This window comes from Cuculus canorus, chromosome 8 (genome assembly GCF_017976375.1).
Source record: "Cuculus canorus isolate bCucCan1 chromosome 8, bCucCan1.pri, whole genome shotgun sequence".
Lineage (NCBI taxonomy): Eukaryota > Metazoa > Chordata > Aves > Cuculiformes > Cuculidae > Cuculus > Cuculus canorus.
Window position 1 is genome coordinate 556,732 of NC_071408.1, and position 22,132 is coordinate 578,863.

The following is a 22,132-nucleotide window of genomic DNA, read 5'->3' on the forward strand; positions in this document are numbered from 1 at the left end:
CCTTGAATTGAGGATGTATAGAGGGGGATAATTATCTCATAGCATTAAAAACCCACAGAAGAAATCTCTGGCTTGTTTTTGTGCTCAGAAAGTCATGTGCTCCATCTCTGGTGAGAGGAGACCCAGGTAATGGGGAAGGAGACCCTCCGGGGTGCAAAGAGCAGCGTGAGTCCCCGGGAGCCAAGTGAATGGCCGGTTGGGGCGAAGGAGCAGAGGGCGGTCTTTGTCCCCGCGGTGGCCCATGTGGCAGTGGACTTTGACAGCAGTACCTGGGGAGTGGCAGATGGGTCCGGCAGCCTCCGAGCAGGTGTGTGTGGCGGTGGGAGCCCCTGCCCCAAAATCACAGGGGCTCCTGGTGGTGGGCGTTGGGCTGCTTCTCCCTGGGGGCTGTTTAGGGCAGGGATTAAAACCTGATTTCACCCAAGCAGCACAAACGGAGCCACCTCTATTCAGACCTGAGAGTTCCCCCCCCCACCAAGCCCTGAAATTACCCCAGAGTACCTTAAACTTTGAGTGTGAGAGGGGTGTAATGAGGGGTTGAGAAGCATCTTCTCCTCTGCCTGTGTCGGGGAGGCTCGTTGGCCTTTGTGGGGGCAGTTTGGGCACCTATGCGGCAAGGAGACACGGGTTGGGGGGGTCTCTAAGCTTCCCCCAGCAGCTGGAGCTCCACACGTGTGTTGCCCTGGGCTCTCCTTATAACTCCCTTTTCTGCATGGGGCTGTCACAATTAAATCTGCTGTCTGCTTGACCTGCTATATTCTTGCTGGAACTGAAAGGCAGGAGGAAATCCCTGTTTCCACCCCATTTTATGGCTCACACGAGCAAAGCTCCATTTCTCTATGCCTCTGTCATCTCTGAGAACAACTCTTGTTGTCCTGCGCGTACCTTTGCCCATACTCCTTCCCCTGCCACACACAAAATGGGGTTTCACTACCTTGTCACAGTGGTAAAGCTGATTTGTCACCTCTGGGGGAAGCTGAGAGTGCTGGTGCAGGAGGATGCTACCTGGCTGCTGGCTCTTGCTCTGGGGAGAGCTGGATGCCTGTTGCTTTTAAAAATGGATCATTTCAAGGGCAGCTTCAAGTCTGAGTAAGCGAGGAGGTAGCTTTTCCTTACCTCTGGTTATTTTGGAGAGGGTGGCAGGTTTCCAGCAGGCTCCCGAAAGCAAAGAGTAGGTGGCGATGGGCTTTGTGGGGGGCTTTGAGGGCAGTGAAAACTTGCTGATCAAATGCACTCTGGTTTATCTCGTTGCTTGCAGGCCACTAAAACCATTGGGGACTTCACTGCCTCTCTCACCTTGAAGTAGAGAGGATTTTGCTGGTGAGCTTGGGATGGACCCCTGGGCCCCTGCCTGGCCACCCCAGCCCTGGGAGAGGCAGGTGACCCGGGGAGAGCGCAGAGAGGCTCCCCATGGCCCTCCACCACAGCCACGGCGGCAGCTGCTCCGTGCAGGACACCAACCTGGCTCCTGGGATGGGGGCCATCGTGCCCAGTGGGATGCCTCCAGACCGTCTTCGAGGGTTGGGTACCACGGGAGCAGCTACCCTGACAGGCCATACTCCAGGTGAGAGCTGCCCAGCCTCACAACACTCCTGCTGAGCCCCTCCATATAAACCTTCTTAAAATAAGATTTGACCATTTTGCTGCTCTTGTGGGCTCGTGACACAACCCTGCCCTTGCAACCGTGTAGGAGGAGCAGCGAGCAGCTCGAGGAGGCCAGGCAGGATGAGATGATGTCCAGCTACTAAAGCAGATGGTGACTTCTAGATTTAAGGCTGCATAGCCATTGCAGCTCTAATTTCTTCTTACAGCAGTGAGTTCTGCAGTTGCCATTTTACAGGCTTCGGCTCGGTCCCAAGGTGCATTTTTCTTGAAGGTTTGATTAAATGCAGTTCTCTTCTACCAAGTGCAAGGTGAACAATAAAAATACAAATGGTAATATAGGAGCAAAAGGGAGCTTGCAAGCTCAGCTGCTGAAACAGCGGAGGGTGGAAGGATAAAATGTGGCCTAAAGGATGCTCTAGGTGCTGGGAAAGAGCTTTGAGTACACCAGCAAATTTGCGTTGATTTGCCTGAGTTATTGCCCTCTGAGAGTCACAGATACGCAGGGGTTTGTGCTGAGGTTGTGTGATGCTCACACTGGGAAGGGGGTGTTGGTTGCGCAGGGCTGACCAGATCGCCGTGTCAACTGCAAAGGGTTCAAGCCTGTGAGTGCTGGGCAGGGGGCTGTGGCTGGGCTCCAGCGCAGGGGTGACCCACCAACCTGTGTGATGGACGTGGCAGCTTCAGAGCTCGTGGGAGAAGGTGCTTTTGGGGGACCTCTCCTAAAAGATGGGTGAAAGTTGATCCTCATGACAAGTCCACAACGTTGAGCTGAAACTGGGCATCTTGTGAAGCTGAAGTGCGCAGTTTTCTCATATACGGGGATGGGAAAGTATCCAAACCTTGTAGCTTTGCCCATATTCCTTCCCCTACTACGTACAAAATGGGGTTTCACTGCCTTGTCACAGAGGTAAAGCTGATTTGTCACCTTCTTGGGGAGGCTGTGAGTAGTGGCGCTTTGCAGACTTGGCCGGCGGTGCAGGAGGACGCTACCTGGAGGATGCTGCTCCTTCCAGGTGTGATGCTGGACTGGTGTGTGCCTGTGCTGCTGAACGGGGCACCTGAGTGGGACACCTGGTTTTATTTCCATTGCCATGTCTGCCACTGAAGGTCCCATCCAGCTCATGAATCTAACCCCATATGTGGTCCAGAACCTGCAGCCGTGCCCGTTCTTTCTCAGATTGTGTGTTGTGTTGTGTTTCAGGCAAGGATATGAAGACCCCCGCTGGCAGTACCCAGCAGCCAGCTACAGGGATGACTACACCTACCAAAGCCACCAGCGGCAGCCGGTGGCCTGGCAGGATGACAGAGGTATGGGCTTATCCTTTGGGCCTGGGGATGGACGCAACTTGCTTGCAAGAGAAATGACAATGCTTTCTTCAGGATGGGAGGTTCCCCCAGGGCTTGCACATCCCCAGGCTGCTCCCAGGTCCTCGGTGCTGTTCTCCCCATGCAGCATTGCCCTCAGTTGCGTTTGGGAATCGTGAGCAGGAAGCAGGTGCACAAGAGAGAGTGTTTGATCTTGATCTCCATGGCTAAAAGCCTGTGTCATTTCTGGTTCCAGGCTGGACTTGATGGTGATGGTGCTGTGATCAGGGTGGCTGGGGCCTTGGTTTTGCTGTTTCTGGAGCTCCTGGCCTAAAAAAAAAAGGAGGGAGGGAGGAAAATGAAAAGGACACCAGTGCTGCGTTGGCAAATGTGTACAGTGCTTTATCACACCTCCAACACGTCAGGCTGATTTGGAAGCAAATTGGGGGGTGGGGGGGTGGCATATTGCCTGACTCGCTGCTTTTCCCTTGCAACTTCAGTATGGCATGTTGCTCTGCAGGGGAAACTCTAAACCTTGTTTCTCCCTCTAGATCTGAGACAGGGAGAGCCTTACAGCAAGAGTACCGGTTACCGGGACCAGCACTACTACAGGGGTTACCACCCCAACCTGGCCACCAACCCCTCGGGGCAGGACAGGTAAGGGTGGGGAGTCTGGACGTCACCTGGTGCAACCATCTACGGCAAAATTAGTGTGGTTGTGGCTGGTGCCAAGAATGTCTCACCTCATGAGCATCTCCTTTTGTTCTCTTCTGCAGAACACAGACCTACGACTCCTACAAGGAGAGATATGCCACAGCTGCCTGGCCTGAATGGGCAGAAGGAGGAACCCTCAGCAGCAGCACGGGGGAGGCTGGTGGCCAGCCCCAAGAGGTGACATCGAGATGGGCAGGGGTGGAGAGCAAATGGGTTGCAGATCTCCCAAAAACTTTGGGAGCAATCCATGTCCATCCTCCAGCTGGGAAGGAGACTGAGGAGAAAAAGCCTGCTTAGCAGTATTGTACTCAGTACTTGATCTCTGGGGATTATCATTAGCCTGGAGAAGAGAATGCCCTGAGAAGACATTATAGTGACCTTCCAGTATCTGAAGGGCATGCACAAGAAAGCTCGGAAAGAACTTTTTACAAGGGCATGGAGTGATAGGATGAGATGGAATGGCTTTAAATTGGAAGGGGGAAGATTTAAATTAGATATTAGGAAGAAATTCAGGTTGCCCAGAGCAGTGGTGGCTGCCCCATCCCTGGAGGGGTTCAAGGCCAGGTTGGATGGGGCTTTGAGCACCCTGGTCCCATAGGAGGTATCCATGCCTATGGCAGGGGGTGGAACTGGATGATTCTTAAGGTCCCTTCCAACCCAGAGTGTTCTATGATTCTATTCTATGATTATAGTGAGTTATCAGTCTTATGGACTCTTCTGCATTCTCCCCAGGTGGCCAAAAGCTGTGTCATTTTCAGCTCTGTTCACCAAGGTCTGCTCCATCCCACTTGTGTCCCGATCACTGTGTTTGCTAAAGAGCAAATTAAAAGATCAAATCAAAGTTGCTCTGGTGGTGTTGCTCCTGGGTAGAGCTTTTCTTGGTTTCTTGAGCACCATCTCATGACTGTGTTGGGGAGTCTGTGTCAGGGCTAGGAAAGCTGTTGAGCTAGACTGGTGGCTGATGGAAATTATTTTAAAAGCCATTAGGTATGGCCGTGGATGTGCCTTGGTGAACCTAAGGTGCTGAAGGGCATGAGCTGCTCAGATGAGAATCGGCTGTGCTGTGCTGCTCCTGCAGAGCCTCTCCCACTGCCCCGGGAGCAGAAAAGCCGTGATGTCCCTAGTTTCATAGAATCATTTAATCATTAAGGTTGGAAAAGACCTCTATTACCATCCAGTCCACCCACCGATCCAATACACCATCCCTGCTAAACCCTGTCCTGAAGTGCCACATCTAAACATTTTTTGAACAACTTCAGGGACGGAGACTCCAACACTTCTCAGCCTCTTCCAGTGCTTCACCATTCTTTCAGTAAAGAAACGTTTCCTAATGTTCAATCTAAACCTCCCCTGGCACAACTTGAGGTGGTTTCTTCTTGTCCTACCCCTTGTTACTTGGGAGAAGAGACCGGCACCCACCTTGCCACAACCTCCTTTCAGGGAGCTGTAGAGAGTGATGAGGTCTCCCCTCAGCCTCCTCCAGGCTAAGCAACCCCAGGTCCCTCAGATGCTCCTTATAAGGTTTTTTCTCCAGCCCTTCACCAGCCTGGTTGCTCTCCTCTGCACATGGTCAGCCAGGTTTGTGTTTCCTCCCTGTCCTGCAGCCCTCGGTGCAGCCCAGTCTGCTCCTGCAGTACCGCGAGTCGGGGCTCAGCTCCAGCAGCTACGAGCTCAGTCAGTACATCCGTGATGGTGCTGACCACTGTGACCCTGCGCTTCCAGGGACCTGGAGCCCTGCACAAGCAGGTGAGGTGTGATGGAGCCTGAGATGAAGATCTGACAAGGGGGAAGCAAGGAAATAAGCAGCCAGTCAGCCTTAGGTTATGTGCTGTCTGGCAGCTTGGTCCTTTCCTGAAGGAGGTGGTGCAGGCACGAGGCATGGCTGGGGGGATGCAGCGTGGGTGCATGGTCTGGTGGCTCTGCTGCAGTGGGTTCAGGAGCTGCCATGTAATTGCCTTATGCTTCAGGGGATGGTTCTTGCATGGGGAGGGGGACACAGTCAGGAGGGCTGCTTAAATAAGGGGCAGATGGGGACACGGTCACCGTCTCTGTAGTGGAGGTGATGTGGGGTCTGGTTGAAGGGACTCATGCTGACCAGTGTCTTGTTGCAGAGGGACCTTCAGTATGCACCCCAGCGCCGGTGGTACCCCACAAGTTCCCGCTGCCACACGTGGCAGTGTGTTTTGGAGCTGGAGGCCAGCTGGTGTTGGTGTGTCCCCGTCGCCCTGCTGAGGGGCAGCTGGCCCACGTCAAGCTACACAGCCTGGAGGTAACCCAAACCCCGCTTGGTTCCCTCCTTGGAGCAGCCCCTTCTGCCTCAAGGGATGCAAACACCGTTTATCACTCAGCCTCCTTAGCAGCCTTCCCGTCCCCTGCTGCCTTCTTATCTCCAGCCCGCACGGACTCCGACTCCTGAGCCTGCATCATGCCAGCCTGTGCCTTGCTTTCAGCCTTTGAGCCCCACATCCTGGTCCTTCAGCTCCATAACCTTTGTCATGTATGACCATGTGATCTCTTCCAATAGGAGCAGATGTGATCCATACCTCTCTGAAGAATAACTCTGCTCACCTTTCTGAGGTACTCCAAAACAGAAGCTGTATCCATCGCAGAGTCCACCACAGGGTTTCAGTATCCTATTTTGCCTCCCAAAGGAGGCAGATGCCATCTCAACAGGCATTTCCTTCCCAGACCTTCTCATTGCAGTCCATGCGATGGTTTAGGGTCTATGCTCTGGATTTACCTTTTAAGACAGCACAGAGAAATGGGTTCACCAGCACTGTTGATTCCTTGGCCAAGGCACCGACTTTCAGCTCGCTCAGCAGGGACTGGCCTGAGTGCTGGAGTCCAGTTGCTGGATTTGCTCTTGATTTTTAGGTAATCCTTCAAGGCACGAAAGATCTGGAGGAGCTACAGGCCTTCCCGGGGCCTCTGGCCAGGTATGCTGCACCAGCAGGTCCAGGAGCTGTGTCCTCCAGGCTGTGCTGGCACGGCTGGCCTGGGAGCACCTCTTCTTTGGGAGGAGACATGAGCTCAAGGCAGACTCTAGGGTCCCCATGGTTTTCAGCTATCTGCAAAGGCCACGTTTGGGTTCAAATTAGGAGCCCGGCCCATTTGCTGCAGGGTAGGTTGGTTTGGATTGTGGAGGATGTTTGTTTTGAATATTCATTGGTGTGGGTTCAGTGTGGTTTGTACGTCTGAACTTCTTTTGTATTCATGTCTCAGAAAACTGATTGTTGGGAGACCTGTTTGGATGTCTGAAGCCCTGAATCAACCTGCGGTTTAGCTTTTCTTGAGATTTTTGTCCCCTGAGACTGCCGAGCATGGCAGGGTCAGACCCAGGATGCACTTTTGTCTAGTGTGAGTCTGGGGATGGAACGTGCTGTATTGCATCAGGTTGTCTCTGTTGTACTGGTTACACCAGTGTCTCTTCTGTTCCCTCACATCCAAATTGTGTAGAGGAGTGTGCAGAAGGGGAAGAGCTGGCCAAAAGAGCTGCGTAGAAAACCTGGCGGCTACCACTTCTGCTGAAAGAGGAGTGGGGAATCTCCATGTGATATGTTGGTGTGACTGAGTTAGGATCAGCATCTCCATCCCTAGTCCCTCTTCCCTGGCTGTTCGACCGTTCTTTCCAACTGTCTGGTCATTTTAGTCTAAGACAGCAGTTCTGCCTGGCTTGCACATAGCTTAAAGGCTTCTGCTTCTGTTTTGGACCCAAAGGGTTTAGGTGGTCACAAGCATGTCTTTCTCCCTGTGTTCTGCCAGTTAAATAAAAGACACTTCCAGCGTGCGTGCCTGCTCCTGCAGCCTCAGACACCCGCAGGGGGAACGGTAGCATGGCAAAGCAGATCTGAGTGTCTTTGCAGATGGGTGGATGGAAATGTCAGGAGAGCAGAGAGAAGGTTTGAGATGTGCTCTGCATCCCTGGAACACAGAAATCAGCAAAGAGTCGCAGTAATGATAGAATTGAAACATTTTTGGGCTTGGTGTGACCAATGTGGTATGTGGTCATTGGCGCAGGGGATGTTCCCTCCTCTGTCTCTCGTGTGAGTCCTTGGCATTCCCATCACTGAACCTGAGGGCCTGAATGATGTCCTAGATTTACTTGTCTTGGCTTTCTTTTGATGCCTTTCTTTGCTGCTGCAGAGAGGATCTGCACAAGATGGATGTGCTGACATTTTGCCAACAGAAGATAGCCACGAGCTGTGATCTCTCAACACAAAGAGGCAGAGATTCAGCTCTTCTCTGGAAACTCCTGGTCCTCCTCTGCCGGCAGAATGGGGTAGGTGTCTCATGGGAAGGGGCTGACCCTTTTGATCTTAGAAGTGAGACAAGTTATATGCCCTTTAGGTGCCTCTTGATCTGGTTGCTGGTGAAGTGGGTGTATCTTAAAAGCATTCCATGAACCAGTTTGACACTGCCTGGATATTTGAAGCAAACTCTTCTCTGTGATTGCTTTTCATCCGTCTGAAGTACCAAGAACCCAATACTATAATAGCTGTGAAAGGGACTGGTACTACCTTCATTGAGAAGCCAGCACTTATGTTTAAAAGGGGATTATTCCCTTAACTCAGTGAAACCCACCCAGTCTAATCTGTGATTGCTTGTTGGAATCAGATGAATACGATCTTCAGAGTGTGTGCTGTGAATGTCTGAATGTCTAGTTGTGCTGAATCCTATATCCTCCAAAACTACACGCTGATCTTGTTGGAGAACTGTGCTAGGATGAGGGTACAAGTGTAAGGATGTCGGACTGGAAGTGCCATCAGCCCTTGCTCATGGGGTAGCTTCCATAAGCCTCATTCCTCTTCCCTTTCATAGTCCATGATGGGCTCGGACACGGCTGAGCTGCTGATGCAAGACTACAGGTGCCAGGAGAAGTACAAGAGGCAGAGACCCGCGTCAAACCTGATTGGCCTGACAGATGATGAGCTGATGTCGTGTCAACCAGGGACGCTGGACCTCATTACAGGGGAGGTCTCTCCCGTTGTGGAGACGCAAGCACAGATAGTGGAGAAGTTCACCAAGCTCCTCTACTATGGCAGGAAGAAAGTAAGTGGTGAGCAGGATCCAGGACACAGGGCTGACCCTTTTTATTGGCCCCTTTGACCTCTTCAGGCAGGTGCTAAAGGGAAGAGTGGCCTAGGGGTGCATTGTGGTTGTGGGATGAAGTGGTGTCCATACAACAGCACTTATGGCAGTGATTTCCTATATTGAGATGAGGTCCTGAATGAGGACAAGATGCAAAGGCTTTTTCCAGCCCCATGGGTTTAGTTGCAGTTGTGATCTCAGGAGATGCTGAAGGCACAGAGGGACTGGAGGGCTGGATGCAGTGAAGCCTGGGTGCCCAGGCTGGGATCCCACAGTGATGGCATCGAGAGCTAGCGGGCAGCAGACACCTGAAAATCCAGGGATGACAATATTGCTGTGAAGGTCCCAGTTCTTGTAATCGTGCAAGGCAGAAACATAAAGGACCTCTGTAAATGTGGAAGATTTTTTTAGAGGGTATTTGTTAAATGCAGAGCAATCATCAGAGCTCTCCTCTGAGCTGAGTGAGCAGAGGGTTGATCCCTCGGCAGAAGAGGAGAGCAGGGAAGTGGAGTCAGTGCAAATCCAGTCTCTTCCGCACCTTGGCTGCAGGACGCGCTGGTGTGGGCCATGAGAAACGAGCTGTGGGGCCATGCTCTCTTCCTCTCCAGCAAGATGGACCCTCGGACCTACAGCTGGGTGCTCACTGGGTAAGTTGGAGAGGTTAAAGCAAGGTAAGATGCTCTGTGGCTGGCTTTGCCAAGCCTATTGTTCCTTTGGGTGTCCTCAGCCCCAGTGTACGGGAAAGAGTGTTGATTTCAACTGGACTCTTCCAGAGAGGGCAAAGGGAAGAGAGCAGGCATCCATCTGGATGGTCCCGAGTCCCTTGGGCTTCCTGCTGGACACGAGAAACCAAGTAGGGCCTGGAAAGCAGAAGGAATGCAATTCTCTGGAGACGTGGAGTGGACTTAACCCTGTCTTTGCCCTTTCTGCCCTCGCAAAGGCAACCATCAGGGCAGGGGGAGCTGAACTATCTTTGTCATGATCCAGCCTGATCTGAACTGTTCATCCCACTCATATGAACATTTTCTGGTGGAATTAATGTACTTAGTCTGGACTGAGTTGATCCCTTCAGGGAGAGTTAAGAGTAAATTTTCTGTCTTATGCAACCTGAATCCTTTTAAGGAGGGTTTTATCCAGCGTTGTCCTGGAGACTTGCCTGCTCTGGAGATACTGTAGATCATCAGCCTGGTGCACCAGTGATTCTTTGTGCCTTGCCCCGAGTGCCCCTCGGGACAGTGCTTTCCTGGAATTAGGGTAGACCCCTTGGAGGTGAATGGGTGTTTGGGGTCCTGCATTGGCAGCCCCATCTCTGCTGTCTCCTCACAGGTTCACTAGCACGCTGGCCACCAACGACCCCCTGCAGACCCTCTTCCAGCTCATGTCAGGAAGGATCCCCCAGGCAGCTCTGGTCCGTGAGGAAGAGGCATGCCCCAGTGCTGTGTCACCTGCCTGTGACACCCACCTTGTGGCCACCATTTCTGCTCATCTTCCCTCTCCTCGTGTCTCCTCCAGTGCTGCGGGAATGCTACATGGGGAGACTGGAGGCCTCACCTGGCCGCGATGTTGTCCAACAAGGCTGGAGACATGGAGCTGTGCCACCGGGCCATCGTCACCATGGGAGACACTCTGGGTGAGCTAAGGCCATACTGAGCAGTTGTGTCCCTGCTGTCTTCAGCTGGGTGGGTGCCTGCAACATCATCAAGCACGTCCACACTGGCATGGATGCACATCAGTGTTGAAATGGGGTGTGTGCATCTGTTCCCCTGGAGATGTCAGGTTCGGACACATCCATTAGCAGTTCTTCCAGCATGGCTGGACTCTGGGGCACGTGTGACTGCAAGGACTGAGACTTGTTCCCAGTGGTGGGGACACTCAGTGGTTTCACGCTGATGACGGCACCCTGAAGAGGTGGAGCTGGAGCTGGGCCCTGCACAGGCTCCCCTGGTCCCACCACTGAACTGACCCCCCTGCCTGGCACAGAAAGCAGCGCGTGGGGAAAATAAACAAAAAAATGGGGAGAAGGAAGAGTTCAGAGTCAGAATGGGCAGGCAAGAAAAGTGATATAGTTGGGTTTGGGTTTTCCTGTGATTTTAGGGGCCTCCAAAACAATGCTGACTGTGTGGTGACCTCTCTCTCAGGACTTCAGTGCCTTTTTTCCCTTCCCATCCAGCTCGCAATGGAGCCGTTGAAGCAGCTCATTTCTGCTACCTTATGGCAGACGTCCCTTTTGGTTACTTTGGGGTGAAAGCAGACCGTATGGTCCTTCTGGGCAGTAGCCACCGGTGAGTGAGCCCCGGCAGGCAGTGCCCTTGCCAGAGTGACGTCCCACCTTCTTCTCCATCTCTGGGTTCTCACTTTTATGCAAAAGCAATCCCTGTTTGTGGGTTTTAACCGCTCTTCTCATCGGCCTGCACAGCGATGGAGCTGTGAATCTGGGGGGGAGGGCTGTCTTGAAGGAGATTCCCACTCCTGCTCACTGAAACTGCCTCTCTCCTCTGCAGTCAGGCGTTTGCCCAGTTTGCCAGGACAGAGGCTATCCAGCGGATGGAAATCTTTGAGTACTGCCAGCAGCTACGACAGCCCAAATCCTTCCTGCTCCACTTCCAGGTAGAAGAGATGCACAAACGCAGCTGGTGCAGCAGCTCAGATCTGCCCCAAAATGCATCCTTCCAGCTGAAGCCAGGGATACCGGCTGCTCTCCGAGGCTTAACCCCTCGCTGGGCTTCGGGAGCAGTTGGGAGGCTGCCTGAGCCATGGGGGGGATCTCCAGGGTAGGGCTTCAGGCAGATTTTGGGGCATGGTGTGCCTTATCAGTGCTTGCCCAGGTCTGGTTGCCTTCCTGCTCTCTGGGTGATGGATAGACTTCTCCTATTTCAAATAAACACTCAGCTGCTGCGGGTGCTGCCCAAATTGGATGGATAAATGGAGGCGGTGGGCTGGCATTCTCTCCCTGTTCTCTGCTGGTTCTGGGCTGGTCTGGCCTTGTGATGATGCTGTGGTTTGGGGAACCGAGGCCAGATGACTCCACTGAGGTGGATAGGGGTGCCCTTAAGCTGCAGGTGATCTCTGGCTGTGAATCACACTGGGATGATGTGTTATGGCAGACCCACAGGCATGAGCATCTCCTTGCTCACCTGTCTGCTCTGTTTCCCTCTCCTGAGGTGTACAAGCTCCTCTACGCCTCCCACTTGGCCGACCATGGGCTCCCAGCCCTAGCCCTGCAATACTGTGAACAGATTGCCACCGTGCTCCTGGGTCAGGATCTGGCCAGCCACCCTGTCCTGGCTCAGCAAGTGATGAAGGTGAGTCCCCTACCTCCCTGCATCCTTAGTGGGGTGCAATACCCATTCAGGACCCAGTGAGGTGGGAAGCATTCTTGGAGTTCCCTGTGCTGGGAGTGCTTGGCAGCTCTGATCAGCCCTGCAGGGTTTTGCTGTCTGGTGTGTGCTGCATACAGCAAAGCCATTGCCTCCATAGGATCTCTAATACCCATGGATTTAGGGTAGAAAACAAAGGAATTGTGTTGACTGCCAAGTAGGAACAGAATAATTTGGAAGCAGAGGATGTTTTTTTATTCCAGAGAGGCTTTTTGAACTTCTAAATGGCACAGACTTAAGCTGAAGTGTGAGTGCTTGACATTTCCCCTCCAGTGCACCATCCCATAGTTGCATTTACCTGCCAGGGGCTCTTTTGGTGTGACGACAACTAGGACTGTGTCCCAGCTTGTAGCACTAAGCTCAGCTCCTCAGCTTCATGAGCAGGGTGTGGGGGCAGGAAGGGATGAAGCAAAGTGTTCCAGGTCCTCCAGGCAGGTTGGGCACTCACTCCATGCACATCACCAGGGCAGGGCTAAGGCTGCCCAAAGGCTTCCTCCATCAGGAAGGGCATGAAAGCTGTGAGATGAGGGGCAGCAAGGATGCCTGTCTGAAGCAGATGCTGCAGAAATTGCCCCAAACATGGCTCATGCAGCCCCCCCATCCCATTGTTGAAACCCATTTGCTGTCTAATAGCCTCTCAGATCCGTCGTTCTGCTGGGGATAATGCTTCTCCTGGGAGAAAACACTTTCATCTGAAAAACTAGTGCATTCGTAGACACTCTTGTCTTTGATGTTTTAGACTGTGTTACAAATTATGATACACATTAGTGTTTGATTAAGACTTCCCCTCTTTTGAAGCTGGGAATGATACACAACCAGGTGCTGGTTCATTAATATTGGATCAAAGTGCATATTAGCTTTTGGATTAAACATTCCCCCCGTTTAGGAGTAATCATGCTTATAATTTCCTCTTTCCTGCAATTGATTTAGGACGAACACACGTGTGTTTGCAAAGAGATGGGACAGCAGGTCTGTAGGTACTGCAAGCTCCTGCCTGGGTGCTAGGCTGCTCTGCTCTCCATGTCCAGTCCCTGTCCCACACTGGGCTCCAGTTGTGTGGGTAGGGTCTTCTTGTAACTTCCCGGAGTTGAGGAGTTGTGTTTTGTGCTGGTTTGGACTTTGATTTTAGAACTTTAGGAACAGGAAGAAATGGCTGATTGGGACTGAGGCGGAGGGAATAGCTGAGACCTCTGTGGCTGAGCTGCAGAGTCACCTCTGGATGGGTTTTGGTGGCAACCTCATAGGAAAATGTAGAAGATAAATAAACATGAAGGGCCTGGGAGGGAGCCTGATAAATCCCCAAGAAGCGGGTCGATATCAGTAAGAGCAAATTCAGTAAAGACTTGAAGAGCAGTGCTTTGAGTGTCATCTCCTCTCATCCAGCTGTTTTAAAACTAGACCCTGGTCTAAGCAATTTCTCCAGACTGGCATTTAGCTCTGCAGGGAGCCCTCCATCTCACCCTGGACCGGTGGGATGGGTTGCCTTAGAAGAGCCTCTTGCTCCATTGACAGGGAAGGCTGCAGACAGAGCAGCACAGGCCCCTCTCTTGCAGGAGAAATTAGGCATGCAGCAGCAATACTGCAGAGAGGGACCTGGGGGAGATAGTGGAGCATGGAAAAAATACCAAGCAGCAGCATAACAGGATGCTGTGCAAAGGAAAAAAAAATAAAAAGTGCCAATGTTATAATGTTATTCTGGGCTGTGAGAGCAAGAACAGCACGTGTGAGACAGGGAGGTGACAATCCCCCACGCTCGGGGCTTGGGGGTCTTTGCTGGGGTACCGCACCCTATTCGGGATGCTGCACTCGGAGACAGGGCCAAATTGGAAGCAAGCGTGGAAGAGAAGAGCAAGGATGATAAGAGATTGAGGGGAAAATGACCTCTGAAGAAGGCCTCGAGGTTATTTTTTCCAGGCAAGATATGCTGGGGAGGCAGGGGTATGCGGGATGTGATAACAGCCCTCTAGCACGCAGGAGGCTGCTGCTCAGGGGCTGGTGCCTGGCTCTGTCTGCAGCTTCCACGGAGCAGGAATCGAGAGGCTTAGTTTGCAGCAGGGAAGATTTCACTCAGATATTAAGAAAAAACTCTTTAGCTTTAATGACATTAAGCACCAGGACAGGCCTGAGAGGCTGTGAAATCTTCTCCTGAGAGATTTGTAAGTGCAAATCAGACAAACACGGACTGGTGTGGGCACACAGGATTTTCTTGAGACCTGAGAAAGTCCTTCACAGCCCTGTATTTGTTTTCTGTGTGGTTTTTAGTGATGGTAATGCTTGCTGCAAAGCCAGGTGAGCCCTTAGTTCAAACCCTACCAGCTCCCATGCATCCTCGTGGGGCAGGTATGAGGATAGTGCACAGCTCTGGAAGCTAAGCTGTTCCCAGAGCTCCTGCTAGGGTGTCCTGCAAACCCACTGGTGCCCCAGGATGTCACGTGGAATTAAAGGTGCTCATTTACCTCGGAGGAGAAAAGGATAGTAAAGGTTACCTGTGTGTCTGATAGGAAGAGCATCTTTGACATTGGTACTTTGACATCTCTGCGGATGGGAGTCTCTGCAGGGCTTGGGATCAGCCCACCTCTCTCTGCAGTGATGCAGGAGAATGGTATAAACCTCACACAAGAGGCTGTTGTTACTTTCATCCCCTTATTACGAAGTGCGGCTCTTTTCCCCTGGTCCTGTGTGCCTGGCTGTGGGCCGCTGCTGTGAGGGTCAGTCTCCTCCCTGTGGAGCTGAGACCTGTGACAAGCCCCATTGCTGTCCTGGCTCCACAGCTAGCCGAGCGGCTGAAGCTCTCTGACCCGCTGCTCCTGGAGATGCCAGAACAGGACCAGACGCTGGAGCCCGACTGGCTGGTACAGCTCCGAGCCTGCTGCCAGGAATGGGAGGTAAGGAGGAGCCGGGATGCAGCTTGTCTGCATTGTAGCTTGTCTGCGGAAGCATCCTCCTCCTCTGCCTTGAATCCAAGGGGACAGGTACAGAGGTTCCAAGGCCGTTGTTACCAGGGTGCCTTTCCCCTTGGCTTGCGAGCTCAGATGTGGTCTGTGCTGTTGGACATTCAGCAGGAGCAAGGCAGTTGCAACACCTGAGGGTGTGAGCAGTGACGGTTGCAGAGCTTCCCACGGGGCAAAAGGCTCTTTGTCTTGGCTCAAGGAGAGCAGTCAGGGGCTGATGGGTGAACGATGATCTCCTCTTACGTTGACTATATTGCAGAGGACACTTGCAGCGCATCACCTCGTGAGCAGGTGCTCTTGGGTCCCTTAACAGTCGTATGGTCCCTGAATTAATGCTCTTCACTCAAGTTCCATGTCTGCTTTGGGGTTTATGCCCTTTTCTATCAGTGGTTTCCCTTCCTGCCTGCTCTCCGCAGGACAGTGGTTCTGCAGTGCCTTTGCTTGCTGGGAAAGAGCTGTGATGATGTCGGCATGGGTCTTGCCTGCAGCCTGGGCTCCTGCGGCCCAGGGTGGGTCGTGAGCCTCAGACTCATGAGCAACTTGCTTTCCTTTACATTGGCTTCATGGTTTCCTTAGTCTTTGCTCTGTGCCATCCCTTTTTCCGTCTGCTTTATCATGTTTTCCCTCTGACTCATTGCAGGTAGAAGATAACCTTCCTCCAGAGGTGGCACCCGTTCAGCCAGGGCTCTCCTGGGCTGCTGCATCGATGGCAGGTAAAGAAAATGAAGCAGCAGGTTGCAGTGGCCACAGTGGGCATCTCCACTCATGGAGCTGAGCTGCCATGGGCTGAGAAGCAACTCCCTGCTCCCTGGAGCATTTCTTAGCAACTACTCCTTGCTTCTTACATCCCCCTAGAACTCCAAATTTTCCTCCTGCCTGGATACATCCCTCCAGCATGGGGCAGTCAGGGATGGGCTGCAAGCCAAGTGGCTGATGCTTGTGCCCTCTATATGATGTCTGAGTAATTGGGTCTAATTACTGCAGCTTCAGGAGTCCCTGTGGGTGCTGTGGAAGAAAGGGGCTGGGGTGGGCGGCTGGATGAAGCATGTGCCTCCCAGCTGAGCCTCGGGGGAGATGGCCCTGTTCCCAGGCAGTCCAACCAGGATGTAAACTGGAGCTGAACTAAGGAGATTTCACACTTACAGAACAGAATATTCAGGAAGGAGCACGCCCCTCTGCATGTCAGGCTGCAGCATGTCTGTTGATGAAGCCCCACTGCCTCTTTCGTCCCTTTCCTTTGTCTTTTGGTGACCCAAAGCGCTCCCTCCTGTCACACCCTGGATCCGCGAGCATCAATTCGTGTCCTGTTCTCTCTTGACCTGCCCTGTCGAAAAACAGGGGGAGGTTCATTTATCTGGGCGGTGATACAGAGGCCAACGAGGTCACTCTCAGCGCGAAAATCAAAAGCAATATTCTGGCTCCTACAACACCGAACAGATCAAATACTCAGGTGCACAGCTGTCAGATGGGGGTGCAACTTCCCAAAGTTGGAGGAAATAGATTTCAACCTGTTCAGATCGCAATCTGATCCCTGAACACAGCCAAGGTCATTTGGATCTGATCCACCATACCTCCCTACACCAGATCAGGACAACAGTAAGGGAATGGGAGAGAGAGAGGGGAAAAAGAAATCCCCATATTGATGGCAGCAGGAGTTCCTTGGAAACACATGGTGGCCACAGCAGCTTCTTCCAGGCCGCGTGGTCCAGGCTGGTCCCATCGAAGTGGTGGGTGAGAGAGTCCCATGTGGCTCCTCATGAGTTCTTTTATCCAGGCCAGTCTGTGCCAGCAAGGTCAGGCTTTACGCTTCCTTGCTGGTCCAGCCAGAGGGTTAGGAGGCATCAAGATGAAAGATGTGAACGTCTGCTGGGCATCTGTCAAGGGAAGGGCTGGAGAGCTTTCTCTTCCTGGCTGGGCAGCATGTCCATCGGGATGTCCTATCAAGGAGAAGTCACGGGCTGGTGACTCCTTGGGATTGCTCCACAGCCATCTCCATCAGCAGGACACCTCAGCACAACCTGCTGCTCCTCACCCTTGCTCAGATCTAGCTTTCTGCTGTGAACGCTGGCACCAGTGGGTGGAGAATAAAGGCTGGAGCAGACAGGATAAAACATGACAAATTCCTCGAAGCCATTTCTTCCTATCAGCTTTCCCTGCTGCTGCCAAATTCCTTTTCAAAGAGCTCTCCGAGACAGTAAAAAGGATCATCACTCCTGATCGCCTTCTGCTGCTATTGGGGCTAAGGCAATGACTATCTTTCCCAGGAAAAAAGCTGCCAGTACAATGGGCTGGCTTCTCCGAGTGCAAGATCTGCTCTGTGTGGTCTCCACAGCTTGCTTTCCTCATGCTTGGCCTTTTTGTTCATTGAGAAGGCCACTCACAGTGACCATCTGAGGGGCCTGCATGCAGAGAAAGCTGGCTTGGCACTGAATTGGTGCTTAGTGGAAAGACAAAGCCTGAATCAAGCTGCCATCCCACATGGTCACAGCAACCTCCCTCTCCATCTTCACCGCCTGGGCTGTATTCCCTGATTTTTTCCCACCTGAGCCTGCTGGGCAGCACGGAGTCGAGCATCCATCCTTGTCTCTGCAGTTCTAAAGCATCTCCAGGCTGTGTGGGAGCAGCTCAGGGGTGTGAAGCCAGCACTGAGTGGAGTGGGGTGCAGGCAGTGCCGACAGGGTTTTGTAGCACAGCATCCAAGAGGTGCCACAGGCTGAGGCCCACGGGGTCTGTGTCCCGCCTGGCTGTCTCATGGTGATGAGGCTTCCCACTGCCCAGCATATTTCTGGCCAGAGGCTGCAGAGCAGGAACAAGCAGGACACGCACCTGGGACCAGTAGCAATGTGTGCTGCCCACACTGTGTCTGACCTCAGACAGAGCATCACGTGTGCATTAAATAAAACAAACCCCATTTGCTCAAACTGCCTTTCAAACAGGAAAAAACAGCCCTGCATAAATCTGCCTAAAGCAAGAAAGTTATCCATGAGTGCTCCTGTGGAGCAGGAATGAAGTCTACAGCCTCCTGGTGAATTCTTTCCTGCTCGGGGTGGTGCAGCAGGAGCAAAAGAAGAGGCTGAAGACCCCGGGCTCTTGAACTGCTGGGCACGTGCTGCTTGTGGTCGGTCTCTTTGCTTCCACAGCATTCCCCTGCCGAGTTCGTTTGCAACTTCAGGTGCATTCCTGGGAGGTTCTTCACCCCATCCTTCACAGCCCACCTTCCTTGAAGCCTCTGAAAGGCTCACGCTGCCATGCTGTGCCCTACTCATCCCTCACCTGCGCGTGGTCCCACTTGGTCCTTCCCTGGCTCCCAGTGATGTATAATAGAAAAGTGGAGAATTCTGTGCAACAGCCTGGAGAAATAAGCACTGGAGTAAAGTCCTGAGGTGTGGTGGGGTTGTTTTTGCAGATGGAGAACCTGGCCATGAGCTTCCACAGAGTGAAGGCTACCAGTGGTACCAGCCCATGCCACCTCAGAGACCCAGCTCCCGTGAGGATATGTCCCTGTGGTCTCCAGCATCTGCTCAGGTCTTGGAGTCACCACCACTCGGTGTTGGGCAAGAGCTGCAGCCCCCCCCATGCAGCCCCAGGATGGATTTTGCTGAGCCTTCTCCACAACCAGTGCCACCAGCAGGCAAGTGCTCCATCCTTGTGTGTCTGCAAAAGTGCCTGTCTCCAGGTAGCAGCAGTGGGATGAAGAGTCTACCAGGGAAGTGTGATTCTCTACGGTATGTGTGTCACTTGAAATGCCGCTGCCTTCACCTGGTGCCTTGTTTCCCTCCAACCTTGCTCAAGGCGTGGAGCTGCACTTGCCGCGGTGCCGTGCATGCAAACAGCATCCACCAGTGCTCGTTGCCTGGGGCAGATGGGTCTTCGTTTTTCAAAGACCATGCTAAAAGCAGTGAGAGAGGGCAGGCACGGGCTGGTGGCAGTGCTCCCGCTTCTCTGCCGGATGAGAAAACCACTTCTGTGTCCAGGAGCACAAGCTGGGTTTTTGGGATGCACCAGTGCAGCCTTGTGCCTTTACTCCTTCCCCAATGCCGGCATGGACAAACAGGGACCAGAATAGCCTTTTGTACATCTTGGGAGAACCTCTTGGCCACACAGCCTTGCTCTCTGGGGTGGGATGAGAGAAGCCCTGGAAACATCTCTGATGGACATGGCAGGAGCCCCTCGAGGCAGACCCTGATAGTGTCCTCTCTGCTCTACAGGAGATGCTGAGGATCCCCAGGGCACCTTGCTGTCCCCTGAGGGGGTGCAGCCCACCCTCCCAGCAGAGCAGGTGAGCCAGAAGGGTCAGGGAGCCCTTTCCACTTGGGAGCCTGGGGGGATTTAGGACTTGCTGGCTCATCCTTCCATACACTTAGCTCACACAGGATTCCCCATCATTGTGCCAGCTGTCCCCCTGGGGGACCTGATGGGTTAGGGTAGCCTTCTCCAGCCTCCCTGCTGCACCATACTGTGGGTGCTTCTACGCCCCTCTTGCTGTGTAACGGACATGGCGCTCCCCTCCCTCCCTCGAAGCCTGGCGTGGAGGAATCCTGGGAGCACCCTGATCGTGCTTGGGGGGGCTCCTCTGGGAAACAACACATGGTAGCTCCAGTCTCTGATGCCAGGACGGGTTAAAGGCAAGGGCTCGGACTGTCTCAGAGAGCTCCACCGTCTCCTTGGAAGATGACAGCCAACATTCCTCAGAGACCACCGTTGATGATACTGCTGAAGAGCTGGCATCGTCAGAAGAGGTGACGCCGGATGAGGACAAGGTGAGCATACCAGAGCCAATGTGAAGCCTTATTCAGGCTGGGTTTGTTTATTCCCCGATGCCTGTTGTGCCTGCCAGTGAGCATCTGGGTTGCCATAGCATTCTCCTCATCTGTTTCCACTGCTTCCCTTTGTGACAACCTACATCTCCTAGAGCTCTGGATTCAGGTGGTTTGGCTGGTTTCGTTCGAAGCCCACCAAGGAAACCTCTCCCAAAGCTGTGTCTGAGGCAGACCCAGACTCCCCCACGCTGGAACTGCAGGTAGGGTCAAAAACCTGTCCTGTCCCCGAGAGCCCTTTTAGCCTGGAAGTGAATCCTTGCTTAATAATAATTGTAAATTTATAAAGTCTCTTTGACCTGGGAGGTCCTTGGAGTGCGCAGCATAGTCTGTGGGGATTACTTGCCCTACACAGGAGCAGAAAGCAGCTGTGAGTGGCACCACTCCAGCAGGTTTTAGGACTTGAGGGGAAGGAAAACCATTGACTGGAAAAGCAGCCAGGACAGGGAAGCAGCCCCACTTGGTTACCCCAGACCTGACTGAGTCCTTGGATGTCACATCCCCAGCTGCAGCTGCATCGTGGGCTTGGGGGCAGATATTGGAGCGAGATCTTCCTCTGGAAGTTTTCTTCTGGTTGAGAGTGGTCTGTAATTCCAGAGAAGGGAAGTTTTAGGATACTTTTGCAAAACTAGTAGGAGATGAGGAACACCATGGCACCCATGGACCCTGGTGGCCTCTTTCACTGTACAGTCTTGGCCTCCAGCCTCCTGCCCAGTTTTGAGCTCTCTGGGTTGTTCAGCTCTGTAACAGGGGTTGCTCACCCTGAGCCTGCAGCTGTCCTGTAGCTTGGGTGCCGGTAGCTTTTGGGGTACCTCCAGCAGGATGGGTGCAAGCGGTGCCCCTGAAGCGCGGTGAGCTATATGGTACAGAGGTCTCACTGTGTAAGGATCTCTTCTGATCTATATGGGTGGATGTGGTTTCAGGAACAGACGTTGCCATCCACACCTGATACCCCTCTTGCTGCTTGGACAAGCCCTCTGGCTCAGCCTCCATCCAGAAACCCTGGTAAATGCTGTGTGGATTCCCTTGCCCTTCTGCCTTGTCAGCCTTTTAGAAGCTGCTTCTCTTAATTTTAAGTTATTTTGGGTTCTTTTGCTTGGAAGGTGAAAATACCTTTCCCGCTACTCCAGTGTCCATTGAGATGAAAGGCCTGTGGGATGCAGACAGGGAGTCAGCAGGAGAGCAGGTGAGGAGGAAGGAGATGTGTGTGTGTGTGATGGAGGGCCTCAAACTGGGAGGTGGCTGTTAAATTTCTCTTCTATCCTTCCAGACCGGCTCACACAAGCCTCCCCCACCCATAGGGACAATACCCCTCTTCAACCCAGCGCAGGTCTCTCAGGTGAGGGCATCCAGGGTGGTGCCAGGTAGAGGTGGGGGTGGCTCCTGGCTTTTGGGGTGGTGCCAGATTGCCCAGGATCCACCATGGGCAGGGGGACAGAAGGGGGTCACAGCCCTGGGGGTTAAGAAATTAAACTGGGCGAGAGGTATGATGGAGGAGAGAAGTGGAAATGTCTGTGTCCTAATTACAACAGGTCCACGTTTTGGGGTACAACCTTCCCTTACACCATCTCTCTCTGCTTCCCAGCTCGCTGCTGCTGCTCGACCCAGCCAACCCAAGCTGCTTTCCCAGCGCCGCTACCCCAACCTGCTGTGAGCGGAGAGCAGGAACGGGTGGCAGAAACCAACAGCAATGAAAGTTTCTAACAAAAATTGTGTGGTCTGGTTACTTTAGAGTTGGGCTTGTTCAGCCTGGAGAAGAGAAGGCTCAGAGGAGGTCTTGTAGCGACCTTCCAGTACCTGAAGCGGCTACAGGAAAGCTGGAGAGGGGCTGTTCATAAAGGCTTGTGGGGATAAGACGAGGGGGAACGGGTATAAACTGGAGAGGAGCAGATTTAGACTGGACATTAGGAAGAGAGGAGTCTGAGTTGGGGGGTGAAAAAAGGCATGCAGGGGAGAGCAGCCTGAATTGGGGGTATAAAAAAGCAGGTGTCTAGGGTAGAGTAGTCTGCATTGGGGGGTAAAAAAGGGTATCTGGCAGAGAGGAGTCTGACTTGGAGGGTAAAAAAGGGATGCCTGGGGGAGAGGAGTCTGAATTAGTGGTAATAAAAGGTGTTGGGGGAGAGTAGTCTGAATTGGGGAATGAAAAAGGGTGTTGGGGAGGACAGTAGCCAGAATTGGGGGGTGAAAAAGGGTATCTGGGGGAGAGTAGTGTGAATTGGGGGTTGAAAAAGGGTGTCCTGGGAGAGTGGTCTGAATTGGGGGGTGAAAAAGTGTG

General features: G+C 52.9%; 1 protein-coding gene across 1 annotated transcript; it reads left to right on the forward strand.

Annotated features, from left to right (window-relative positions):
- Nucleotides 1-244: 244 nt before the first annotated feature.
- On the forward strand, nt 245-21,543 carry SEC16B (SEC16 homolog B, endoplasmic reticulum export factor). Its single transcript, XM_054073824.1, has 26 exons — nt 245-307; nt 1,259-1,564; nt 2,807-2,913; nt 3,462-3,567; nt 3,687-3,801; nt 5,229-5,370; nt 5,736-5,893; nt 6,499-6,560; nt 7,768-7,903; nt 8,443-8,673; nt 9,262-9,359; nt 10,039-10,120; nt 10,225-10,342; nt 10,883-10,994; nt 11,214-11,319; nt 11,874-12,014; nt 14,861-14,974; nt 15,681-15,753; nt 18,447-18,671; nt 19,249-19,319; nt 19,654-19,800; nt 19,953-20,060; nt 20,781-20,862; nt 20,961-21,043; nt 21,128-21,196; nt 21,443-21,543. The coding sequence occupies exons 2-26, from the start codon at nt 1,332-1,334 to the stop codon at nt 21,509-21,511; spliced, it is 2,988 nt and encodes a 995-aa protein (XP_053929799.1). The 5' UTR covers nt 245-307; nt 1,259-1,331; the 3' UTR covers nt 21,512-21,543.
- Nucleotides 21,544-22,132: the final 589 nt, after the last annotated feature.

Bases quoted from the DNA above. Each gene is read 5' to 3' on its own strand.
- SEC16B (XM_054073824.1), top strand. From the start codon at position 1,332: ATGGACCCCTGGGCCCCTGCCTGGCCACCCCAGCCCTGGGAGAGGCAG. The intron at 14,975-15,680 runs GTAAGGAGGAGC...GACTCATTGCAG, and splicing joins CCTGCTGCCAGGAATGGGAG to GTAGAAGATAACCTTCCTCC. The intron at 21,044-21,127 runs GTGAGGAGGAAG...CTATCCTTCCAG, and splicing joins GGGAGTCAGCAGGAGAGCAG to ACCGGCTCACACAAGCCTCC.